This window comes from Danio aesculapii, chromosome 21 (genome assembly GCF_903798145.1).
Source record: "Danio aesculapii chromosome 21, fDanAes4.1, whole genome shotgun sequence".
Classification (NCBI taxonomy): Eukaryota; Metazoa; Chordata; class Actinopteri; order Cypriniformes; family Danionidae; genus Danio; species Danio aesculapii.
Genome location: NC_079455.1, coordinates 41,484,620 through 41,504,125, shown reverse-complemented (window position 1 = coordinate 41,504,125; position 19,506 = coordinate 41,484,620). Strand labels below are relative to the sequence as shown.

At 34.4% G+C, this 19,506-nt stretch overlaps 1 protein-coding gene across 1 annotated transcript in view; it reads left to right on the top strand.

Annotated features, from left to right (window-relative positions):
* lrrc8aa (leucine rich repeat containing 8 VRAC subunit Aa) overlaps nt 1–17,675 on the top strand; it is a 59,663-nt gene extending 41,988 nt beyond the window's left edge. The window contains exons 4-7 of the mRNA XM_056445795.1: nt 3–335; nt 2,451–2,621; nt 6,259–6,564; nt 11,895–17,675. Coding sequence (XP_056301770.1) covers nt 3–335; nt 2,451–2,621; nt 6,259–6,564; nt 11,895–12,170 — 1,086 coding nt within the window. The 3' untranslated portion in view covers nt 12,171–17,675. The remainder of the gene's footprint in view (nt 1–2; nt 336–2,450; nt 2,622–6,258; nt 6,565–11,894) is intronic.
* The last annotated feature ends 1,831 nt before the right edge of the window (nt 17,676–19,506 follow it).

Below are 19,506 nucleotides of genomic sequence, written 5' to 3'. Positions count from 1 at the left end.
AGGTGCTGAAACTGGAGCTGATTCCAGACATCACGATCCCACCGATCATCGCACAGCTCTCCAATCTGAGAGAGATGTGGCTTTACCACACGCCGGCCAAAATCGAGGCTCCGGCTCTGGCCTTCCTGCGGGAAAACCTCACATCACTGCATATAAAGTTCACAGACATCAAGGAGATCCCGCTGTGGATCTACAGCCTCAAAAACCTCAGTGAGCTCCATCTGACGGGAAACCTGAGTGCAGAAAACAACCGTTTCATCGTGATCGACGGCCTGCGGGAGCTCAAAAGACTCAAAGTGCTGCGGCTGAAGAGCAACCTCACCAAACTGCCTCAGGTCAGGAATACAGTACAATCACCTATCAGCAGGGCCAGACAGAATCTGCGGTCGTCATTTAGCTATTTCTTAATATTAACTAGCTTAATTTATGAAATAAAAAATAATACTGTTTTAACTTTTATTTAATGTTTACAATGTAAATCCAATTAGATAATTTTATTTGGTAAACAAAGCAAGTCTCTCATATAATACATCTACTAAAATACAATCAAGAAAATGACTTTACAAACTGTATTGTCAATAAATAATACAAACGTTTTCATATTAGCTAAAAATATTACTAAAATTTGTTTAAAAACTGAATAAATATAAGTTTACACACATTTACCTAATGTATTGAATCAACAATGGGCTAATAATCTGGATTTCTGTGAGCGCAGATTCCGTGTGGGCCTAGCTATCAGTCAGTGCACATTAGTAGACGAGTGAATAAACATTGTGCTACATCCGACAGATTAAAGTATTGTGTCTTTCTTTTTTTTTTTTTTTATTGATTTAAGACCAGTTTTAACACATTTTAGTACGTTTTTAATCATTTTTTTCCATGTTTTATTTTTTATACTTGTTCCTTTTATTCTTGTTTATGGAAAGCACTTTGAATTACCATTGTGTATGAAATGTGCTATATAAATAAACTTGCCTTGCCTAAATATATGAGAAAAAAAGAAAAGAAAACTGCATATAAATGTGAAAGTAATAAAATAAACTAAATAATAATTGACATAATATTAATGAATATTGATAGTAACCGTGATATTGTAGCAAAATCCTATTGTTTATTAAAAAAAGTAAATAAGTTTCATATATATATATAAAGTAAAAAATTTTTTATATATTTATTTATTTTAAATATAATTAAAAACTTTTTTTTGTTAGTTTAAGTATAGATTTTGTTTACTTATATGTTTATTAATAGTGTGTGTGTGTGTGTGTGTGTGTGTGTGTGTGTGTGTGTGTGTGTGTGTGTGTGTATAGGTAGATTGAACACACTATATTCTGAAGGAACGTACAATTGTATAAATGTTGATCTGATTATAATTATTGTTTATATATTATGGATATAATGCATGTTTAAATACAAAAAATATATTTACAAAATTTTATATTATACATTTGTTATTTGTAAAATGTTATATAAAAATATTAAATTCTATAATAAAACATATTATTAATAAACATGAATTGTGTATATAATAATTCATGACAGTACTTCAAAGATAATTTGCAATCAAATTTAAAAATATATATTTTTTTATTCTATTGCTCTTTTAATTCTAATAAATTTATCACTGTGTTTTGTAAGTAAAATATTGCATGTGTAATTTAATTTATAAAGACGTAAACAGGCAATTTGTGAAATTCTAATAAAATCCTAGCATTTACCTTTTTTACGTAAAAATCTGCTGTTTTTGTGATGTTAAATTCAAAACAGCCCTAGCAGGAAAGCTAAAGAAGCTCAAAATCCCACCTTCAGATTTAAAGCCACTAATAAAAGGCTACATTCTTAACAAATGGCAAACAGAATGGGATCAGTGCTCGGAAAATAAACTTTTTTTTTTTTTTTTAATTCTGCCAGAAATAGGAAGAAAATCTCATTTATTTTTGAACTCCAGACACAATGAGATTGTTTACAGAAGATGCCGCATTGGACACACGAGACTCACACATGGACATTTACTCAAAGGAGAAGAACTCCCAAAATGCAGAAACCAAACTGTTCAACATATTCTTTAATGTTATCAGACAACAATTTTTATCTGGAGAGACTTTAAATGAAATGTTTTTAAATGTGAATTCTTCTAAAATTGTACAATTTCTATCAAAAGTAAATCTTAAACTGTTTTAGATATGTGTAAGAAATCTGATATGTTATCATTATATTATTTTTAATTTATTTTACCTTGTGTATTATTTATTGCTCTTGATGACTTTTAATTGTTAGAATATTTTTAAATGATAGAAAAGTGGTATTTATAAAATGTGCTTAACTTTATCTGTTTTTTTTGCCATGACATAGGCAAAGAAGCAGAAATGGCAATAAAATCAAAATTCTCTCTCTCTGTGAATAAATTCTGTGCAAGTCTTTAATTTTGGAGCTTTGTTGGCCCTCAGGTGGTGACAGACGTTGGTGTCCATCTGCAGAAGCTCTCCATCAATAACGAAGGCACCAAACTGATGGTGTTGAACAGTCTGAAGAAGATGGTGAACCTGACAGAGCTGGAGCTGCTGTGCTGTGATCTGGAGAGGATCCCGCACTCCATATTCAGCCTGCACAATCTACAGGTAGAGCCCAGTTAACACCACATACAGTTAAAGTCAGAATTATTAGCCCCCTTGTTTATTTCTTCCCTAATTTCTGTTTAACAGAGAGAATATTTTTTTTCAACACATTTCTAAACATAATAGTTTTAATAACTCATTTCTAATAACTGATTTATTTTCTCTTTGCCTTGATGACAGTAAATAATATTTGACTAGATATTTTTTCAAGGCACTTCTATACAGCTTAAAGTGACATTTAAAGGCTTAACTAGGTTAATTAGGCAGGTAGGGGTAATTAGGCAAGTCATTGTATAAAAGTGGTTTGTTCTGTAGACTATTGAAAACAAAGATTGCTTACGAATTATTACTTATAATTATGTAATATTACTAATAATATATAAAAAAAGATTTTTTAATTAAAAACTGCTTTTATTCTAGCTGAAATAAAACAAATAGGACTTTTTCAAGAAGAAAAAATATTATAGGAAATACTGTAAAAAAATTTCCTTGCTCTGTTAAACATCATTTGGGAAATATTTGAAAAAGAAACCAAAATCACAGGGCAAATAATTCTGACTTTAACTGTATATGCAGAGGCAATGGGCAGGGACTTTTAATTTTGAATAAGCCAACTCTGGCGCTTCCAGTGAACTGTCAAGCCATTATAAACTAGAGCTGCACGATTCTGGCTAAAATGAGAATCGTGAATTAAAAAAAATATATATTATATATTAATATATTATTATTTATTTTTATTTTTTGCTTAAAATAAAGATCCCGATTCTATAGATGAGCAATTCCAGCGATATGGATGTGACATTTGCAGTAAAATCTCAAAACATAAATTGACAGGAGGTATATGTTAACGTTATATTGAAACATCTCTTTATATTTTGTAGCTATAAAACTACTAGCTACAGAGACTATAGCTGTACAACTAGCTACAGAGTTGTGGGAGTCGAAAAATATCAATCTGTAAACAGTTTTTATATTTTAAATGAGGAAAATAAAGATGCGTTATGAATGTGACAAAAAAAAGTCTATATTCTATAAATGCTACCAGCTTTTTTTTGTGTTCAACATATAGGTTTTGAACAAGAGAAGGGAGAGTAAATGTTGAGTAAATGATGACAGAATTTTTTTATTTTTGGGTGAGCTGTCTTTTTAAGGCTGACAGTGTGTGCTAGAAAGAAAATCACTAAGTTTTCATTTCATGTAGACTTTAAAGGGAGCTATTATGCAAATTCATTTTTATAAGTGGTTTAAACATAGTTATGTGAGAACAGTGTGTGAATATAAACTTTTTTTCATTCAGTCATTCATTTTCTTTTCGGTTTACTCCCTTTATTAATCCGGGGTCGCCACAGCGGAATGAACCGCCAACTTATCCAGCACAAGATCAGCAGCTGATCCGTATAAACAGTCACATTTCGACAGCTCTGAAACGATGGTTTTAATCTATTTTATTTGCTTTTAACATCTTTGAACTAATACTGTTGTCGATCAGCACCACCTCCTGGACTGATCATTTAAAAAAAATGTGATCTAATGGGATGGAAAACAACTGCTGTGAGGCATTTTCCCCTCGTTGTCAGACGGCATCCTGTGCTGTTTAAATGAAGCCTCGTCATCGCTAAAGTCAACAGTTTCTCTTTCTTTCAAATATATAACCAACCCAAACAAATGTAATTCACCGAAATGTTTGACACACACACGTATCCTGTACTGTCCCACTAACACACTGATTTAATAACTGTCACAAAGTAAAAATAAGGTGGGGTTTTGAAATGACAGAAAAACGCAAACTGTGGTAAATGCTACACAACACACACTAAATAAAACCTAAACGCTCCCGATTAGAATCAACATGCAAATCAGCCTGCAGAGTATCAGTCACGGACTTTTATTGGTCATTTTTGTAAATTGCATGACCTACATACCTGTTAAGTTTCATGCCAGTATTCTGGTTTGCTCTATAATGCAGTGAAGTGCGTGCGTGCGTGCGTGCGTGCGATCGTGCGTACGTGCGGGGCGCGCATTGAAGAGCTGCTGGGCTAACAGCTGACGGGTCAAGAACACACACGCACTCGCACTGTATTTCTGACAGCAGACATGTGAACTAGTAGAACGTTTTTCTCTAGCGCTTGAACCACAGATCTGACAGATTATAACAGCTTTAACACACACCTTTTAAAGTTGTGTGTCACTAAAACACTCCGTAATCCACTCAAAACGCTACTGAAACCCATTTTCGGAGCGCAAATTACCGGTTGTCAACGCTGTAAACGGAAGTTCTAAACATTCTACCGGAAATGCTGGTCGCTATGGCTTCCTCCATGCAGCAGCCAAGAAAAAGGTCTATAGCCAGCCTCTAATGGTAATAGACATTTTAGCTCCGCCCTCTTTTGAAAAGGGCACAATTTGAATTTAAAGCAACAGTCACCAAAATGGGACAAATTAGGAACAAAGCCTAAAAGGGGTAGTTTCAAAGAGTTATAAAACTCTTGTGCTATTTTGGGCTGAAACTTCACACACACACACACACACACACACACACACACACACACACTCACTCTCTTGGGACATCAGAGACTTATTTTACATCTTATAAGGTCCTCTTTAAGTCTTAAAATCCAGGGTTCCTTAAAGTATTGCATAACATTGCATATTGCCACTTGTATGATGGCTGTATATTTCTTAACACTTGGCGTTTCACCACAGGAATTTTCATGCCTATACAAGCCCCTTATTCTGTAATGTGCATCATATTAAAGACACTAAATAAAATTCATAAAACATTCTGAATTGTAATCATATATAATCATATGCTACAATTAAAATCATATCTTAATTATCTTGTTTAAATGTTTGTTGTTTTTATTGTGTTTGCTTTTAATGAATTATTTTTGCCATGAAATTAGTCTTTGTTGCAGTCAGGGCGTTAAATTAAAATATATATGACACTATTTCTGCCGTGGTCTTAAAGGTGACCTATTATGCCCTTTTTACAAGATGTAAAAGAAGTCACTGATGTCCCTAGAGTGTGTATGAGCTGTAAGTTTCAGCTCAAAATAACACACAAATAATGTTTTCTAACTCTGAAACTGACCCTTTTAGGTTTTGATCGTAGGTCGTTTTAAATTCAAATGAGATCGTGCTCTTTTTCAGAAGAGGGCGGAGCTACAAATGCCTGTGTGTCAGCATAGTGGCTGATTCAAAAACAAGACTAAAGTTCTATTCTAATGAGGGCGAGATGGGGACTAGTGGGCGGGGCTTTCCCCCTCTGATGACACGTACAAAGGGAGAATGTCAATCAAAGTGTTTCAGCAGACTGTTTTTATCAAGCGTGATTATAAAACATAGAATTAATGAATGTTTACCGTTAGAAGCTGGTTATATTCACACAATGTTGCCACAACTGTTTAAACCCCCCTTATAAAAGGCATTTTTGCATAAAAGATCTCCTTTAAAGGATGTAATGAAAGCCACAACTCCCATGATTTCACTTAGTCCCACTGTCATCAAACCACACATTTGTTTGTTGTGAAGACGCACCCCCTAGTGGCCAAAATTATGTATTGTGCCTTTAAAAGTGTTTTGTTTCTCCATCTGTAAGAAAATGGCCAAAATTGTGTACTGTGCCTTTCTCCATCTGTAGGAGATTGATCTGAAGGACAACAACCTGAAGACCATCGAGGAGATCATCAGTTTCCAGCATCTCCACAGGCTGGTGTGTCTGAAACTCTGGTACAACCAGATCGCCTACATCCCCATCCAGATCGGCACGCTCACCAATCTGGAGCGCCTGTACCTGAACAGAAACAAGATCGAGAAGATCCCGGCGCAGCTCTTCTTCTGCAGGAAGCTGCGTTATCTAGACCTCAGTCACAACAACCTGACCAGCATCCCTCCAGACATCGGCTTCCTCCAGAACCTGCAGTACTTCGCTGTGACCGCCAACAGAGTGAGTACAGAGTATATATTATAGAGCAGGGGTGGGCAAACTCGGTCCTGGAGGGCCGGTGTCCTGCATAGTTTAGCTTCAACTCTAATCAAACACACCTGAACATGCTAATCAGTGTCTTCAAGATCACTAACTATCTATAAGCAGGTGTGTTTGATCAGAGTTGGAGCTAAACTGTGCAGGACACCGGCCCTCCAGGACCGAGTTTGCCCACCCCTGTTATAGAGTATAATTCTTCTTATTTAGTTTTGTACTCATTTTTTTTTTATTAACCCATCTTAAAAGCCAAATACTATTGAAGTCAATGGGTACAGGTTGCTTGGTAGCTGGAACATTCTTCAGAATATCTTATTTTTTATTCACCAGAAGAAAGAAACTGAACCTGGTTTAAATTTTTTTTCTGTTTCCTTAAACCAGAGTCTGAATGATCTCTTATTTTGAAAATCTTTTATTTTGAAAAATTACTGTATTCACTCGCTTACATCTTGGTCACTTGAGCGTGCAAATTTAACCCACGTGTAGCAAAATGCGTAAGAAACAGAACATATCGTGTCTTTTCTAGAGTTTACGTAAGTTCATTATGTCCAGTAGAGGTGTGTGGCTTGCATGCTCAAAGTGGACGCGCTCGCGCCTTCCACACGCACAAAGTTGAATGAACACCGCGAGTCACGTAAAAAGAACGGACCAATCAGCTTCAGCTTGTATGGGAGTATACACATTTCAGTCGGCTAATTATCTCAGACTACCTCTATAGTGCTTTTTACAAGTTTTATTGATGGAGAAAATTACAGAGTGACAACAATGCTTTGTCAGCTTGTCAACCCCCTTCAGCCCACAGTCCGCTTCTGGTAAAATTGTCAAGTGTTGACTGGTCCGCGATGATAAAAATGTTGGGGTAATAATAATAAACATTTTTTGAAAGAATTATTAGAGCATTCTTCCGAATATCTTTTTTTGTGTGTGTGTGTGTTCAACAGAATAAAATTTAATGAAAACAATAATAATAATTTGTTTTGTTAATTTTTTTTTTTTTTTTTACTTGAACATTCTTCAAAATATTTTCTTTTGTGTTCAACAAAAAAAAAAAGAAACTCAGACAGGTTTTAATTTTTCTATAAGTTTAAGAATCATAATAATAATTTGATTTGTTTAAAGTTTGTTATTTGGTTTTTGAGAATTACTGGAACAGGAGAGAATTACTAGAACAATTTTCTTCTGAATAACTTTTGTGTTCAGTAAAAGAAACTGAAACCGGTTTTAATATTCCTATCAGTTTAAACACTATAATAATAAAGTTAGTTTCGTTTAAAGAGAGAATTACTGAAACATTCTTCTCAATATCATCTTTTGTGTTCAATAAAAGAAACAGGTTTTAATTTTTCTATCAGTTTAAGCATCATAATTATAAATTAGTTTTGTTTAACAATTTTGTAAAAAGTACTAGAACATTCTTCAAAATATATTCTTTTCAGTCTTCAACAGTAGAAAGAAACTCAAACTGATTTTATTTTTTTTCTATCCCTTTTAACAACAAAAAATATACCAAACCCCCTGAACTCAGAACAGCAGCTTTTGATGGGAAAATAAATATAGATAAGTAAATAGCAAACATATATAAATAAATAGATAAATAAATAAATAAATAAATAAACAAATAGGTGAATAAATAAAATTTTTTAAATAGTGCAGAATTAACCAAGAAACAAATAAATGACACATAAATAAATAAATAACAAAGTAAATATGTCTATATATATATGTCAATAAATTAAAAATTTAAATATTTGAGAATTAAACACAAATAAATAAATAAAAAGCAAATAGGTCAATAAACAAGTCAATAAATAAAAAAAATAATTGTGCAGAATTAACAAACAAATAAATAAATAAATAAATAAATACCACATGCATAAATAAATAAACAAACAAGTTTAAATTAAAAAACAAGTCGATAGGTCAATAAATAAGTCAGCAAATAAAACCTTTAAATGGTCTAGAACTAACCAGCCAAACTCTTTATGGCAGATTTCTAAAAACTACATTTTTTTTATCTTTGCCATGATGACAGCACTTAATATTTGTTCTCAGTCCTCAACAGGAGGTCCCATAAAGCTGCTATTTTCAGAAACAAGCCACACACGCGTTCTTAAACACACCCGTGACTAAAAACAAGCACAATGTTTATGTTTATTGATATTTTGTGAGATGCTAGTATTCAGCTTAAAGTGGAAGTTAAATACTTAACTAGGTTAATTAGGCAAGTTTGGTTCATTAGAGTCGTTATACAACAGTGGTTTGTTCTAGACAATAGGTAAAAAACATTTAAGGTAAGGCAGTTTTTATGCAACACGGTGCCTCAGTGGTTAGCACTGTCCCCTTACAGCAAGAAGGTCACTGGTTCGAGCCCCGGCTGGGTCAGTTAGCATTTCTGTGTGGAGTTTGCATGTTCTCCTCGTGTTGGCGTGGATATCCTCTGGGTGCTCTGGTTTCCCCCACAGTCCAAACACATGCGCTATAGGTGAATTGAATAAGCTAAATTGGCCGCAGTGTATATAGTGCATGTAGTGTGTGTGTGTGTGTGTGTGAATGTGTGTATGGGTGTTTCCCAGTACTGCATTGCAGCTGGAAGGGTATCCTCTGTGTAAAATATATGCTGGATAAGTTGGCGGTTCATTCCGGTGTGGGGACCCCTGATAAAGGACTAAGCAGAAGGAAAATAAATGAGTGCAGTGTTTACTGTTTTATTCCAGCCGAACTGAAGGAAAGAACAATATAGCAGGAAATACTGTGAATTGATTCAAATTGTCTTGTTGTGCTTCATCAGTTGGTCTTAACAGCAGGCCTTTGATGGCTTGTTTTAATTGAGTTGATGTTTATTTGAAGTAACGTCATTATGGTTTTAGCTTTAGTCCACTATAATGACCTGCTGTACTCAGTCCTCAACAGGAGGTCCCATAAAGCTGCTATTTTCAGAAACAAGCCACACACGCATTCTTAAACACACCCGTGACTAAAAACAAGCACAAGTACACGTCAAACTCAAAACACATGAGATGTGCAGGTTATGTGCCTTCATGATCCTGCACTTTATGTATGTGCGTTCCCTGTTTACCAGAATGCTCTGACTAGCATCCAAAGAATTCGGAAAACTGTATAATGCTGTTTCCACACTAGAAAGCGCTCCGATGGAGGTGTGTTTGTGTGTGTGTGTGTCCGAGTGTACTTGTGTGAGGTGTGGACCAAAAACGGAAATACCAGTAAGATCAACAGTAAAGAGCACAAAATTTACCTCTTCCCAACAGGGAAAACCAGCAACAATAAAGAATGCATGATTATACACTTACTGGCCACTTTATTAGGTACACCTGTCCAACTGCTTGTTAACGCAAGTTTCTAATCATTTCTCATCATTACATGGCAGCAATTAGGCATGTAGGCATGGTCAAGATGATCTGCTGCAGTTTAAATCGAGCATCAGAATGAGGAAGAAAGGTGATTTAAGTGACTTTGAACGTGGCATGGTTGTTGGTGCTGCTGATCTACTGGGATTTTCTTGCACAAACATCTCTAGGGTGTACAGAGAATGGTCTGAAAAAGAGAAAATATCCAGTAAGCGGCAGTTCTGTGGGCACAAATGCCTTGTTGATGCCAGAGGTCAGAGGAGAATGGCCAGACTGGTTCCAGCTGATAGAAAGGCAACAGAAACTCAAATAAGCACTCGTTACAACCGAGGTCTGCAGAAGAGCATCTCTGAACACACAACATGTCCAACCTTGAGGCAGATGGGCTACAGCAGCAGAAGACCACACCGGGTGCCACTCCTGTCAGCTAAGAACAGGAAACTGAAGCTACAATTCACACAGGCTCAACAAAACTGGACAATAGAAGATTGGAGAAACGTTGCCTGGTCTGATGAGTCTCCATTTCTGCTGCAACAATCGGATTTTGGTTTCAGAATTTGGCATCAACACCATGAAAGCATGGATCCATCCTGCCTTTTAGGCTGGTGGTGGTGGTGTAATGGTGTGGGGGATATTTTCTTGGCACTCTTTGGGCCCATTAGTACAATAGAGCATCATGTCAATGCCACAGCCTACCTGACCATGTCCATCCCTTTATGACCACAGCGTACCCATCTTCTGTTGGCTACTTCCAGCATTATAACGCGCCATGTCATAAAGCGTGAATCATCTCAGACTGGTTTCTTGAACATGACAATGAGTTTGCTGTACTCAAATGGCCTCCACAGTCACCAGTTCTCAATCCAATAGAGCACCTTTGGGATGTGGTGGAACGGGAAATTCGCATCATGGATGTGCAGCCGACAAATCTGCAGCAACTGCGTGATGCTATCATGTCAATATGGACCAAAATCTCTGAGGAATATTTCCAGTAGCTTGTTGAATCTGTGCCTTAAAGGATTAAGGCAGGTCTGAAGGCAAAAGTGGGTCCAACCCCAAAACTAATAAGGTGTACCTAATAAAGTGGCCGGTGAGTGTATACATATAAATATATATGTATTTAGATATGTGTGTGTTTATTTTTGTGTTGATGTGTATGGTTGTGCATACATGTACTGTATGTGTGTGTTATATGTATGTTTATATGTGTGTGTGCCAGATTTAGCCACTAGCTCTGGAGGTAATTGGTTTTCCTGTGTATAATGTGTTTTGAGGGTCTCCGCCCTGCAGAGTAAGTGCCTTCAAATGGGCCTCGCTGTTCATTACAGACAGATTATATTGCACTGCTCACTGGAATACTTGATTCTGATTGGTTGGTCATGTCATGCTGCAGTCAGATATAGAGTATAATGGCCAGTAAAGCAGATGACGGACTGTTTTACTGCAGAGATTTAGAGTTTCTGCATAGCTGTGCTGAGTGTGTGTTTTTCAGTTCATTCCAGTCAGCTGCTCATTATTATAAAATATAAAAAAATAACCCTGAAAAATATAAAATATCCTATAAAATAATCACCTGACGCCACTTACTGTACATTATCTTTTAGGTGACACGTAAAATACAGACTGAAATAATCACTCATGCTGAACACAGCATCATGTTTCAGATGCTCTCTAGTGTCTAACATGCCCCGCCCCCTTCTCATTTGCTTTTCATTTGATGCGCTTGAGCTCAACCACTCTCACTGGCAGGGCTGTGATAAAAATGAAACGCTATTGGCTGTTTTTTAAAAAGGGGAGGAGCTACTCTGCCCTACCCTCTCCATGTTTCAGTTGAGATTACGTCAAACATTGAATAAAACTGCACACTACACGGGCCCTTTTAAAGTGTGTGAAGACCTTTACATTTCATATGTGCTTCGTCTCTTTCAGATCGAAACATTGCCACCCGAGTTGTTCCAGTGTAAGAAGCTGCGGACGCTGAATCTGGGAAATAACTGCCTTACCGCTCTGCCGTCGCGTTTCGGAGAGTTAAGCGGCCTGACGCAGCTGGAGCTCCGCGGGAATCGTCTGGAGGGATTGCCGGTGGAGCTCTCCGAGTGCCGCCTCCTGAAGCGCTCAGGTCTGATCGTGGAGGAGGATCTGTTCAACACTTTACCTCCAGAGCTCAAGGAGCAGCTCTGGAGAACTGATAAAGAACAAGCCTGAGGGAACACAAACTCTTCATGTGGTCTTTTGCTTTCATTTCAGATTTTTTACATTTTTTTTTTATGATTTTTAATTCTTTGGACGATTAATGCGTTTGTTTCTTGTCCGTTTGAAGGGAAGTTGTGGACCATAAAGTGCCATCTGTCCCTGGAAACACACATATAGTGAAACACACACTCAATCTGATGGCTAAACGTAACTATTTTATGTTTTGGTGAGTTATTCCAATTCATATGAATTCATACGATCTCATTTGTACCAAAATTTTGTCTGATTTATGGTACATTTAACAATCAAACTATTTTACCATGACAGACCATTTAAGTTTGCCATAAAAATAATAGTATAAAGTCTGCTACTGAAACGTAAGTCACAAAATCACATAAAATGTTATATTTTTATCATGAAGGCCCACATTTTAATAATAATTTTAGTAAAAAGACCCACGTTTCAAAATAATTTACCAACTACTGTACAATATTTTTAGCATGGACCATCTAACTTGACCATCTAACTAGTTTGAAGGCTGTTACTAATCATTAAGTCACAAAATCATATGAAAACGTTATATTTTTAGCATAAAGGCCCACGTTTTAAAACCATTTATAATTGACAGACCATTGTACAATTAATGCGTTTGTTTCTTGTCCGTTTGAAGGGAAGTTGCGGCCCGTAAAGTGCCATCTGTCCCTGGAAACACACATACACTGATACACACACTCAATCTGATGGCTAAACGTAACTATTTGATGTTTTGGTGAATTATTTCAATTCATATGAATTTGTACGATCAAAATTTTGTCTGATTTTATGGTACATTTAACCATCGTACTATTTTACCATGACGGACCATCTAACTTTAGCATAAAAATAATAGTATAAAGTCTGCTACTGAAACGTAAGTCACAAAATCACATTAAATGTTATATTTTTAGCATGAAGGCCCACATTTGAATATAATTTACAAACCACTGTACAATTTTTAGCATGATGGACCATCTAACTTTACTGTCAAAGAGAATAGTCTGAAGGCTGATACTAATAAGTCACAAAATCACAAGAAAACCTTATACTTTTAGTATGAAGGCCCACGTTTCAAAATAATTTACAAACTACTGTACAATATTTTTAGAATGGACCATCTAACTTTACCCTCAAAAAATAGTTTGAAGGCTGTTACTAATCATTAAGTCACAAAATCATATGAAAACGTTATATTTTTAGCATAAAGGCCCACGTTTTAAAACCATTTATAATTTACAGACCATTGTACAATTAATGCGTTTGTTTATTTGTCCATTTGAAGGGAAGTTGCGGCCCGTAAAGTGCCATCTGTCCCTGGAAACACACATACACTGATACACACACTCAATCTGATGGTTAAACATAACTATTTTATGTTTTGGTGAATTATTCCAATTCATATAAATTTATACGATCAATTTTTGTCTGATTTTATGGTACATTTAACCATCGTACTATTTTACCATGACGGACCATCTAACTTTAGCATAAAAATAATAGTATAAAGTCTGCTACTGAAACGTAAGTCACAAAATCACATAAAAATGTTATATTTTTAGCATGAAGGCCCACATTTTAATATAATTTACAAACCACTGTACAATTTTTAGCATTATAGACCATCTAACGTTACTGTCAAAGAGAATAGTCTGAAGGCTGATACTAATAAGTCACAAAATCACAAGAAAACATTATACTTTTAGTATGAAGGCCCACGTTTAAAAATAATTTACAAACTACTGTACAATATTTTTAGCATGGACCATCTAACTTTACCATCTAACTAGTTTGAAGGCTGTTACTAATCATTAAGTCACAAAATCAGATGAAAACGTTATACGTTTAGCATGAAGGCCCACATTTTAAAACCATTTATAATTTACAGACCATTGTACAATTAATGCGTTTGTTTCTTGTCCGTTTGAAGTGAAGTTGTGGACCATAAAGTGCCGTCTGTCCCTGGAAACACACATACACTGACACACACACTCAATCTGATGGCTAAACGTAACTATTTGATGTTTTGGTGAATTATTTCAATTCATATGAAATTATACGATCAAAATTTTGTCTGATTTTATGGTACATTTAACCATTGTACTATTTTACCATGACGGACCATCTAACTTTACCATAAAAATAGTTTGAAGGCTGTTACTAATCATTAAGTCACAAAATCATATGAAAACGTTATAGGTTTAGCATGAAGGCCCACGTTTTAAAACTATTCATAATTTACAGACCATTGTACAATTAATGCGTTTGTTTCTTGTCCATTTAAGGGAAGTTGCGGCCCGTAAAGAGCCATCTGTCCCTGGAAACACACATATACTGAAACACACACTTAGTCTGGTGGTTAAACGTAACTATTTAATGTTTTGGTGAATTATTTCAATTCATATGAATTCATACAATCTCATTTGTAGCAAAATTTTGTGTGATTTTTTTCATCATGAAGTCCCACGTTTACATCGTACATTAATTCATCGTACTATTTTTAGCATGACGCACCGTCTAACTTTACTGTCAAAAGAATAGTATGAAGTCTGCTACTAAACGTTAGTAGCACAAATCACATGAGCGTGTTGTGTTTTTAGCATCAAGGCCCACGTTTCAAAAAACAAAACGTACAAACCACCATGCAATTTTTAGCATAAATAAGCATCTAACTTTACCGTCAAAAGAATAGTTTGAAGGCTGTTACTAATCATTAAGTCACAAAATCACATGATAACGCTATATTGTTAGCATGAAGGCCCACATTTCAAAACAATTCGTAATTTACAAACATTGTACAATTGTTTAGCATGAAGAACCATCTAAGTTGACTGTCAAAAAAATAGTATGAAGGCTGCTACTAAACATAATACTAAAAAAATCACATGAAAACGTTATAGGTTTAGCATGAAGGCCCAAGTTTTAAAACCATTTATAATTGACAGACCATTGTACAATTAATGCGTTTGTTTCTTGTCCATTTGAAGGGAAGTTGTGGACCGTAAAGTGCCATCTGTCCCTGGAAACACACATACACTGATACACACACTCAGTATGGTGGTTAAACGTAACTATTTGATGTTTTGGTGAGTTATTTCAATTCATATGAATTCATACGATCTCATTTGTACCAAAATTTTGTCAGATTTTTATCATAAAGGCCCACGTTTAAAAATAATTTCCAAACCACCGGACAATTTTAGCATGGACCATCTAACTTTACTCTCAAAAAAATAGCTTGAAGACTGCTACTAAACATAAGTCGTAAGTCATAGGTCATACTCGATATAACTATTACAAAATCATATAAAACTATGCAGTTATTATACTTTTTTATTCATTTATTTTAAGCATGAAGGCGGTCCCTAAACATGTCATAAAATCGAATGAAAACTTAATAGTTTTTTTACATAAAGTCCCGCACTTAAACATAACCGACACAAAATTGTACAAAGCGTAATATTTTTAACATGACGACCCAGGTTAAAACATTACCGTCACAAAATGATACAAAACAAGCTATTTTTAGCATGACATTATTTACTTAGCAAACATAACATTGACAAAAGTTCAGTTATTAACATGAAGGTCCATCTCTAAACATAAACTCACAAAATCAAACAAAAATGGAGATTTTGACGACGCGTATCTAAACTTAACCATCAGAAAATCATCCAAAAATGTGCAATTGTTTTATTTATTTATTTATTTTAAGCATGAAGGCTGTGCCTAAACATAACATCATAAAATCGAATCGAAATTTTTAATGTAAAGTCCCACACTTAAAAATATTACGCTTTTGTACAATTTAGTGTCATTATGTTTAACATGACGACCCGCGTTAAAACATTACCGTGATACAAATGATACAAAAACAAGCTATTTTTTATATTGAATTTTTTTAAAAAGCAATACGAAACGAATCACAACTTTTTTGCATAACATTCGTTCACTTAGCAGACATAACATTCACAAAAGTTCAGTTATTAGCATGAAAGTCCATCTCTAAACATGACGTCAAAAAATTCTAACAAATATTTTAATTTTGACGCCGTGCATCTAAACATAATAGTAACAATCATATAAAAACATGCGATTTCATTTTTAATTAATAAAGGCACATCACTAAACATAACGAACACAAAATAATCCAAAAATGTGCAATTGGTTTGTTTATTTATTTATTTTAAGCATGAAGGCTGTGCCTAAACATGACGAACTGATACAATTTTTAACGTAAAGTCCAACACTTAAACATAATCAACACTAAATTGTATAAAAGTGCAATATTTTTAACACAACGACCCGCGTTAAAATATTACCGTCATAAAATTACACTAAAACAAGACTTTTTTTATATTTACATATTAGCAATATGAAACAAAACAAAAAAAAATTTTAATTATAATATTCGTTCACTTAGCAGACGTAACATTCACAAAATTCAATTAACATAAGGTCCATCTCTAAACATGTCGTCATGAAATCAACAGCGTAATATTTTTATTATGAAGCCACGCCCCTAAACAAACCATCAAATAAATAAAAAAAATAATATCGTAGAAATTCCTACGAATTTGCAGAAAACGTAAACTAGCTATGAGTTGCCATGCGATTGTGTTGATGAACTCACTTTAAACACATTCTCCTACACACACACATTTTGCTAGGTCAAGTCATTGATGTTGTGCTGCCCCCTACAGGCACGGAGGGCATGCAAATGACGGCGGCGGTGGTGTTGTTGTGAGTGCCTGTGTTAAAGCAATGGCATTATGGGAATGCGTAGATATAACAAGCAATATGTGATCTGTGCATTATTTTACTTCCAGCCAGGGAAGGGTTGACTGTTTATGAATGTGCCAGATGAGTTATCGACTATGTAAATGTACATGCCAAAAAAAGGTCATATACGAAATCTACTACTTATATAAACATATGCTTTTAAAGACTACGGATGCCACAAATGTCTTGCTGAAATCTTACACTCCACAGACTCTACTTAAAGATTAAGAAGCTACAAACTTGCGTACTTTTATTTCCAGCAAGAGTTGGACATGTTTGGATCAGGTGACCTGCACCGTCAAGACTGATTGGTCGACTTCTCAAAGGGAATGATGACATCGTAATGACTTTTATCGCACAGTTTCCCGTCTAAAGGCCTTAACTCTCTCTGAGCTGTTTGCTGGAGCTCATCTCAAAGACTAAGTGTGCATTTTACGTTTATAAGTTTTATAATTTTACAAAAAACTAAAAAAAGAGCGAGAAAGAACAAAAAGAAAACACAGACTCATGCAAACCTTTGCTGCGTTTGCAGGTAAAACAATCCTATGCGTTAATATATCTTCTTTTTTATATATAAGTGTATGTTTATATGATTTTATTTTATGATTTTTATTTTGATCTTTTGTTTTTGTCTGGAGGATTGCCTAATGTACGCAGTATGGCTTTAAACCAAACCAAGTAAAGATTTGTGATGAACACTCACATGTTTTTATGCGTTTATGGTCACAATGACAGGATATTGTGCAACTGAATTTATATTTATATATATATATATATATATATATATATATATATATATATATATATATATATATATATATATATATATATATATATATATATATATATATATATATATATATAAATATAAATTCAGTTGCACAATATCCTATATTTATTAGGGCTGGGTGATTAATTGATTATAGGTTCTGAATGTCTGAATTTTGATTACTTTTCGATCTAATTTTTCCTGGTCAATTTTTTTCAATTACTTTCCCTACCGCATGTGTAGTCACATGACCCCGCTCTGTTAAGGCTGAATTCTACTTCTTATGATTTATACTGATTATGTTATTATGATATTATACTTCTGCCATGGGCACGTGTACAGTCTGACGCAGCTTCCGCATACCTGCGCACCTCTCAAAAAAAAATGTACTTGCACGTCACAACAATGCTTAATGCAAGTGATTGGTTGACTTGGTAGCAGTTACCACGGCACATCTCTCTCTCTCTCTATATATATATATATTTATTCATTTATTTATATATATACATATATTTATTCATTTATTTATATATATACATATATTTATTAATTTATTTATTTATATATATATATATATATATATATATATATATATATATATATATATATATATTATTCATTTATTTATATATATATATATATATATATATTCATTTATTTATATATATATATATTCATTTATTTATATATATATATTCATTTATATATATATATATATATATATATATATATATATATATATATATATATATATATATATTTATTTATTTATTTATTTTTTATTTAGATAGATAGAAGGATAGATAGAAATACAGAGAGAGAGTTACATATAAATATTAATATTTTAAAACAGTTCTGTTTTGTTCTCGAATCTGATTGGCTGATAGCGGTGCGATATTCTGCAATAACAGCACTCGTGCATCCTCTTCACCCTTCTGTATTACTCCGCCCACATAGTGACAGCAGATCAAAAAACTCACTACAGTTTGACAAATATTGCAGCTGTTGGACAACATCATGTGCTTTTGATGTTTTTTTGTTTTGTCGAAATATGTAGTTTAGATTGCGTTTATTTATAAGGATAGTGTTATCAGCCTGTCATTGAGCAGCACAGAGACGGTTGACGTTCTGCCACTAGATGGCGACAGAGACCGCAGAATAAGTCCTGAAAGGAGAAAACTCAAGAGTAGTTTCAAATTACAGCTGATTAAAACATTATAAAACTGGTAAGTGATATTTTTAGTTGATCCCTCTCTTTTATTTGGGGGGTTGTAGTGCTGTATTTATACTGTAGTCTGGTAGTGTTTCTGGTAGTGTTTGCTTTGCTTTGGATTTTTTGGGGTTAATTATTTTGATCACCCAATTGCAACAGAGAAATACTGGGAAATCTCTGTAGACTGATGGCATTTCATGCTGTTCAGCCTTATAATCCTAAAATGTGAGCAAAATCACCTGTTTTGTCATCACTTTAGACATTACGCTAGAGAATCATTCAAACACTAGCTCTAAAATGTCTGCTGTTCTAACATGAGCTGCAGATGTGAATGAATGGCAGAGGAAAGTAGATCCTCATACAAAAGGACTTTTAGACTCTCCACGTTTGAGTTTCTTATTTATATCTGTGATTATGCTGTCAAACTGTTGTATAAACACAATTTCTCACTCGTAGCAGTGTTATATGGCTATATATTGTTACTGGTGGGACACTAAGACACTTTTCACCAGTGCCGATATACAGCTATATCGCTCGACTACTCAAGTGAT